Genomic DNA, 8,578 nt, shown 5'->3' on the forward strand with positions numbered 1-8,578 from the left:
GTCCGAGGTGTAGAGGGTGAACAGGAAGGGAGCCAAGACAGTTCCCTGTGGGGCCCCCGTGCTGCAGAGGAGCACGTCAGACACACAGTCCTGTGTTCTCACATACTGTGGCCGGTTTGTGAGGTAGTCCTGGATCCATGTGGTGAGGTGGTGCGCCACCCCCGCCCGCTCCAGCTTGTCTCCCAGTAGGGTGGGCTGGATGGTGTTGAAAGCACTGGAGAAATCAAAGAACATGATCCTCACAGTGCTCCCCGCCTTCTCCAGGTGGGAGTGTGAAGTGTGGAGGAGGTAGATGATGGCATCATCCACACTGATGCCAGGCTGGTATGCAAACTGGAGTGGGTCCATTGAGGAGCTCACCAGGGGGCGCAGGTGGACAAGGACCAGTCTCTCCAGGGTCTTCATCAGGTGAGACGTCAGCGCCACTGGTCTGAAGCTGTTGAGCTCCTTCGGGTGGGGGGTCTTTGGCACCGGGACCAGGCAGGATGTTTTCCATAGCTGGGGGACTCTGCCCAGCTTCAGGCTCAGGTTGAACATGTGCTGGACAATTCCACACAGCTGGTCTGCGCAGGATTTGAGGAGCTGGGGGCTGATGCCATCTGGACCCGCTGCCTTCCTCGCCTTCATCTTCTTCAGCTGGTTCCTCACCTGAGATGTTGTGAAGGCCAAGGCTGGACAGGAAGGAGTGGTGGCTTTCTGGTGTAGCTGGGAGCTGGAGACTGTGGAGAAAAGAGGGGAGGGGGTGACACGCCCAGCAGGAGGAGTAGGTGGAGACTGCAGCAGGAGAGACTGAGTGGAGGCAGGCATCTGATCGAACCTATTGAAAAAGAGATTCAGCTCATTTGCCCACTGCAGGTCCCCCCCAGTCCGGGTCTTGGGTTGTCCGTGGCCTGAGATGGTCTTCAGGCCCCTCCAGACTCCCATGGCGTTATTCTGCAGCAGCTGCTCCTCCATCCTCTTCCTGTAGGACCTTTTCCCCTCTCTGATCCTCCTCCTCAGCTGGCGCTGCACAGTCCTCCGCTCCTCTATGTTGCCTGACGCAAAAGCCCTCCTCTTCTCCTTCAGGAGAGCTTTTATGTCTGGTGTGATCCAGGGTTTGTTGTTGGAGAAACACCTTGCTGTCCTGGTGGGTATGGTGTTCTCCATGCAGAAATTTATATAGTCTGTAACAGTGTCCGTTAGACTACTAATGTCTTCCCCGTGAGCATCGCTGAATACTTCCCACACAGTTGTGCTGAAGCAGTCCTTTAAGGCCTCCTCGGCCTCTCCAGACCATCTCTGAACCATGCGGGTCACAGCTGGCTGCCTGCGGACCAGAGGTTTGTACACAGACTGGAGAGCCACCAGGTTGTGATCAGCTTTGCCCAGCGGGGGGAGGGGCAGTGATGTGTATGCCTCCTTGGTGTTGGCATAGAAAAGGTCCAGTGTTTTATTGTCTCTGGTGTGGCAGGTGACATACTGTGTGAATGAAGGCAGAGAGGAGGAAGGGGAGGCATGATTGAAGTCACCAGAGATGAGTACCAGGGCATTTGGGTGCTGTGTTTGTAGCCTGCTCACTGCTGCAGTCAAGACATCACAGGCTGTGTCGCTGCTGGCAGCTGGTGGGACGTAGACAGTCACCGCGATCACGTGACTAAACTCTCGCGGGATGTAGAATGGCCTCATGCCAACAGCTAGCAGCTCAATATCCCTGCTGCAAAGCTGCTCCTTAATCGTGATGTGCCCAGGATTACACCATCTATCGTTCACAAACACAGCCAGCCCTCCTCCTTTCCTCTTTCCACTCTCCAGCGTCCTGTCCGCGCGTATGATTTGGAAGCCGTCCAATTCTACGACCGCGTTCGGCGTTAGCGTTGTTAGCCACGACTCCGTGAATAGCATCAGGCTAGCCTCCCGGAAGTCCCTCTCGTGCCGGGTAAGCGCCGCTAGCTCGTCCATCTTGTTGGGGAGCGATCTAACATTCCCCATGATAACAGACGGGAGGACGGGATGGTATCGTCTCCTCCTTTCCCGGCGTTTAACCCCCGCACGAGATCCCCGTCTCTTCCTCCTCAGCTCACGGGGGATATCGGGTCTCGCCCCGGGAGCCGGCGCATGGTTAGCACGGAGTGCTAACAGCTGATTCCGGCTGTAAACAATGGGGGCTCGGCTCCGAGCCAAGTCGCCGGACACGATCGCGCAAAAAATAGCAATCAGCAGCAGCAAGAATACCGCAGTTTGGGTGTCCATTGCTACTCAAGTTACGACTATCAATTATACGAAAAAGGTATGAGGTAGAGTAATATTAAAGAACAAAAACACACGAAAAGGCTCACCGATGAGCCGGAGCTACTGTAGCGGGCTGCCACTCGCGCGGCGCCGGAAGTTACAGCTCAGTTTGTGTGCGTGTGTACGGAGAGACTGGTAGCCTCATGGAAATAAAATTGTTTTTCAGCAAAGAGGAGCCAAGTTCAGGTAAGCTTGTTAGATCATGTGGTCTATCCTTCGAGAATGATGTCATTTGGAGCAATGTGTCAGTTTACATCTTTTTAGAAAACGCATTGTTTAGTTATCTACCTTTTGGTAGATGCTACAGAGAGAGTAGGGAGAGTTCTTTTAGCATATCACTGGCGTCGGATCAAAACTTCACAAGTCATATTTTGGTGAATTTCATATTTTTTCAAAAACCTTTATCATTGGTCAGTCCACAAACCGGGGTGTTACTTTTACACGTTATAGACCAATCTAAAGTGTTCAAAATGGCATGCATGCTTTCACGATGCAATGCTAACTGGTTGAACAAACTTTTGGGGTCTCCTGAAAAGTGACTATTCTGGAGGTACAAGGTTTACGAGTTGCTAGGGCTGTGCAATTAATCCAAATTCAATTACGATTTTGATTATTACACTCCACAATTACAAAATTGGCATAATCGTAAAAAACGATTATTAATACTAATTTTGAGTTGTTTTGAAGCATGCGCACACAAGTTACTGCGCCGCCCAAGTCACACTGCACATGCTCCTACTCAACGTTTTAACAGAGTAACAGACCTAAAAATGGCACAAGACCCGCCACAGGAACGACTTGCAAACAAGCAAGGCAAGTCAAAATCGCTTATTTGGTTACATTTTGGGTTTGCCGTGGAGGATGATGAGCAAAGACGTCAAAAGTGCAACTTGTCTCTGCATCCACCGGCAACACAACGAATCTATTCATCCATCGTTTGGTTTACGATGATGTTATGATACACCAAAGCAAGAAAACACCGAGTTAGATTTGGCCAAACAATAGCCTAAAGTATGAAGTTTGCTAAACTTGAGTACTGCTTACATTAATGAAAAAAACCCAAGATTCATTACATCAAATATTGCACATTTAGAAAAAAAGGTAGGTTCATTGCTATTAGTGTATTGTGCAGTGAGGGTGCAGACAGATTGCGCTGTCTACCGTGAAATAAAAAAAACTTCTCATTGACGTCTAACATACACTTATCATCGACAATTACATAGACACATCATGGATGTCTAACAAACACTTAACATGGACGTTTAACAAACACTTAACATGGACGCCTAACAAACATTAAACATAGACGTCTGACAAACACTTAACATGGACGTCTACCAAACACTTATCGACACAAACATAGACACGTATCATAGACGTCTACATAGACACATACATCGACACATAATATATAACATTGACACGTTTCATGACACATAACATATTTTTGGCACATATTTGCTCAAAAACGTAATGCATTACTGCATATCATAAATATACGTTGCCAGGACCGCTTTTGATAGGGCCACCACTAAACGTCTGGTTGTCCCAATCACCTTCATTCTACAGATAAACCATAATACCATGTGTATTAGACTTCTTGTGTCTCGCAGACATGAGTCAAGATGTTCGTCCTGAGCGGCAGAGGCCAGAGCGCCCTCACATTAAAGAGGAAGAGGGGGATGAGGAAGCCCGCCATTTCCAAGAGGAAGAGGAGCAGATGTCTCTTTGCATCAAAAAAGAGGAGGAGGTGGAGCATCCTGACATGAAAGAGGAGAGAGAAGACCCCCACTACATTAAAGAGGAGATGTGCAAGCTGCCATGATCAGTGTCCCTTTGAAGAGTGAAGATGAAGGTCAAAATAAATGTGCAGTGAGCAGAGGGGCGGAGCCTCCAAGCAGCAGCTCATGTCAACACATGACAACAGAAAGTGATGGTGACCACTATGGAGGATTGCAAGCAGACGGCCTCTTAGCGAGACTATCAGAGAGTGACGACATGTCGTCACATGCTGATGATGATGATGACGATGGCGATGATGACGAGTTTATAGGTGATGACAACAAAAACTAGAAATGTTCTCACTGTGGGAGCACATTTGCTTGTAAGAAGAGTTTGGAACACACACAGGTGAGAAACCTTTTTCCTGCTCAGTTTGTGGCCAAAGATTCACTCAGAATGGAACCTTGAAAACACACACAAGAACACACACTGGTGAGAAACCTTTTTCCTGCTCAGTTTGTGGCCAAAGATTCTCTCGGAAGGAAGACTTAAAAACACACACGAGAAGCCACACTGGTGGGAAACCTTTTTCCTGCTCAGTTTGTGGCCAAAGATTCTCTCGGAAGGGAGACTTAAAAACACACACAAGAACACACACTGGTGAGAATCCTTTTTCCTGCTCAATTTGGGGCCAAACATTCTCTGTGACGGGAAGCTTAAACATAAACACAAGAACACACACTGGTGAGAAACCTTTTTCCTGCTCAGTTTGTGGCCAAAGATTCACTCAGAAGGGAACCTTAAAACACACACACAAGAACACACACTGGTGAGAAACCTTTTTCCTGCTCAATTTGTTGCCAAACATTCTCTGTGACGGGAAGCTTAAACATAAACACAAGAACACACGCTGGTGAGAAACCTTTTTCCTGCTCAGTTTGTGGCCAAAGATTCTCTCGGAAGGATTACTTAAAAATACACACAAGAAGTCACACTGGTGAGAAACCTTTTTCCTGCTCAGTTTGTGGCCAAAGATTCACTCAGAAGGGAACCTTAAAAACACACACAAGAACACACACTGGTGAGAAACCTTTTTCCTGCTCAATTTGTTGCCAAACATTCTCTGTGATGGGAAGCTTAAACATAAACACAAGAACACACACTGGTGAGAAACCTTTTTCCTGCTCAGTTTGTGGCCAAAGATTCTCTCGGAAGGATTACTTAGAAATACACACAAGAAATCACACTGGTGAGAAACCTTTTTCCTGCTCAGTTTGTGGCCAAAGATTTGCTCAGAAGGGAACCTTAAAAAGACACACAAGAACACACACAGGGGAGAAACCTTTTTCCTGCTCAATTTGTTGCCAAACATTCTCTGTGACGGGAAGCTTAAACATAAACACAAGAACACACGCTGGTGAGAAACCTTTTTCCTGCTCAGTTTGTGGCCAAAGATTCTCTCGGAAGGTTTACTTAAAAATACACACAAGAAGTCACACTGGTGAGAAACCTTTTTCCTGCTCAGTTTGTGGCCAAAGATTCTCTCAGAAGGGAACCTTAAAAACACACACAAGAACACACACTGGTGAGAAACCTTTTTCCTGCTCAATTTGCGGCCAAAGTTTCTCTCTGAACGGAATCTTAAAAACACACACAAGAACACACACTGGTGAGAAACCTTTTTCCTGCTCAGTTTGTGGCCAAAGTTTCTCTCTGAAAGAAAGATTAAAAACACACACGAGCAGCCACACTATGTCCGCTGATAGTGTAGTGGTAGACACGCCTGAGTTGTGTGCGGGCAGCGTGGGATCGATTCCCGCTCAGTGACAGTGTCTATGTGTGCCCTGCGATTGGCTGGCGACCAGTTCGGGGTGTAGTCTGCCTTCGCCCATTGACGGCTGGGATAGGCTCCAGCAACTCCCCGCGACCCTATATAGGATAAGCGGTTTGGAAGATGACATGAGAAGCCACACTGATGAGAAACCTTTTTCCTGCTCAAGAGTGAAGATGAAGGTCAAAATAAATGTGAGGTGGGCAGAGGGGCCTCCAAGCAGCAGCTCACGTCAACACATAACAGAAGGTGGTGGATTGCAAGCAGACGGCCTCTTAGATCCACTATCAGAGAGTGACGACATGTTGTCACATGCTGATGATGATGACAATGATGATAATGAGTTTATAGGTGATGACAACAAAAGCTGGAAATGTTCTCACTGTGGGTGCACATTTTCTTGGAAGAAGAATTTGAAACAACACATGAGAACACACACCAAAGAGAAATCTTTCACCTGCACAGATTGTGGCCAAAGATTCTCTCAGATGGGACACTTAAAAATACACACAAGAAGCCGCATTTGAAAAAATCGGAATTGAGCCGTTCAGAATGTCATAAAAAAATCTGATACAGGTCGCATATGGGCAAAAAATCCGATCTGGGTCGCATTTGCCTGCGTTGTCAACCTAGCCTAACATGGTGCTAGCGAATGAGACCCTGCTGGACTGGGAGTCGGCACCATCACTCATTACATTATTCATAATAAATGCCATGCATTGCATTGGAAAATGTATCAGAAATCTATTTGTCTTTCAATTGTTCACCTTTATTCAGTCAGTTGTTGTTACATCAATAGAATTTAAATTAACAAACTGTCCTGAATGTTTGGGCTAAAATAGCCCCTAAATACACACAACATTTGCATTTTAAACTTTGAATTCAATACGTATTAAAATTCAAGTTGCCTTCCTTATAGACTAGTCGCAAATAAAATTTGACGGGAAAATTAGTCGAAATTCCCATCCCTACTCATGAGTGACGTCGCTTAAGGTTTTCGTTCTTTCATGGCTGATGTGCTGCTGTGGTACGCCAAATCAGCTTTACAGAGGGTGCAGACGACCAACTCACTCGACCTTTCTTTGATGTTCATACTTTAGACGTTTTTGTCCGCTTTTATAGCAGGGGACGCTGGTATCCGGCGCCTCCGCCATTTCTACTGTGCGCCATGCACGTGTTGACGTATTTACGTCACCGACACTTGAGCGTACGTACGTGCCAACGTACGTCATCGATACTTGACGTCGACGGTATGTTGTGCGTCCTGATGCATTTACGTCATCGGCCACGTCGACTAGTCGGGACAGCTCTAAAGTCAACAGTGTTACGAAAACAACTTTGCAGATTCCCTCTGCCTGCGCGGAGCACGTTTGGGCTCCGAATAATGTCAATGTCAGATGTATGCGTGAAGGCCGTTCAGACCGCGAACGCATTGGATCATCGCAAAGATTGGATATGTATCGGATCTAGGACCACATATGAAAGCGACCCAGGTCGCATTTGAATAAATCGGAATTGAGCCGAGGGCGGCACGGTGGTCGACTGGTTAGCACGTCCGCCTCACAGTTCAGAGGTCGTGGGTTCGATCCCGGCTCCGGCCTCCCTGTGTGGAGTTTGCATGTTCTCCCCGTGCCTGCGTGGGTTTTCTCCGGGCACTCCGGTTTCCTCCCACATTCCAAAAACATGCATGGTAAGTTGATTGGACTCTCTAAATTGCCCCTAGGTGTGATTGTGAGTGCGGATGTTTGTCTCTGTGTGCCCTGCGATTGGCTGGCAACCAGTTCAGGGTGTCCCCCGCCTACTGCCCAAAGACAGCTGGGATAGGCTCCAGCACGCCCCGCGACCCTTGTGAGGAGAAGCGGTACAGATAATGGATGGATGGATGGAATTGAGCCGTTCAGGCTGTCAGAAAAAAATCTGATACAGGTCGCATATGAGCAAAAAAATCCGATCTGGGTTGCATTTTCCTCCGGTGTGAATGTAGCCTTAGTTCTGGCTTTCTTTATTTTAGAATTGATCAATATTTTTTATTATTCCCCCACCACCATGACCCTCAATCCACCAAGCATGAATTATTCCTTTTGTAGGCCAAGGGCTTTTTATCAGTTGGTTGATTCATACATTACAATTCTATATGCTATGATTTTTATCTTTTATGTAGCAACCACTATTGATTGATTGATTGTCTTTATTTCGTACATATAAATAAAATAATATTCAAATTAAAATTGAAATACAAATATACATTTATCTATGGGTCAAACGAAGAAAATAAAAACAAATTAAAAATATGGCAAGGCAAAGCAGACTATTACATGCTCGAAAGGGTGTATAGATAGATATATAGATAGATAGATACTTTATTAATCCCCAATGGGGAAATTCAAGGTGTCCGGTAGCAAGGAGTACACTCATACACAAATCACAAAACCATATAAATAAATAAATACATAAAAAAGTTAAAAAAGCTCCTGACAATAAAAACAAGAGCGCACATTAGCGAAGTCCATTTAGCAGTCTAATGGCGGCCGGTACAAAGGACCTCTTAAATCTTTCAGTTCTACACCACATGGAGAGAAATCTGTCACTGCGACTGCTTCTCTGAGCGGCCACAGTGTCATGCAGAGGATGGCTGCTATTACTGAGGATGGATTTCATCATGCTCCTCATTCCGCTCTCCACCAATTCTCCTACAGAGTCCACATTCCTGCCCAACACTGACACACACCTCCTGACCATCTTATCGAGACGATTCCC

General features: G+C 46.5%; 1 protein-coding gene across 1 annotated transcript; it reads left to right on the plus strand.

The window, feature by feature from the left end:
* Positions 1 to 4,812: 4,812 nt before the first annotated feature.
* Positions 4,813 to 6,450, plus strand: LOC147127715 (uncharacterized; the record flags this gene model as incomplete). Its single annotated transcript, XM_086021584.1, has 2 exons — positions 4,813 to 5,350; positions 5,432 to 6,450. Coding segments are annotated over 2 exons (924 nt in total), but the record flags the coding sequence as incomplete, so codon positions are not given.
* Positions 6,451 to 8,578: the final 2,128 nt, after the last annotated feature.

This window comes from Filicampus tigris, chromosome 21 (genome assembly GCF_054856515.1).
Source record: "Filicampus tigris isolate MCC_2025a chromosome 21, RoL_Ftig_1.0, whole genome shotgun sequence".
Classification (NCBI taxonomy): Eukaryota; Metazoa; Chordata; class Actinopteri; order Syngnathiformes; family Syngnathidae; genus Filicampus; species Filicampus tigris.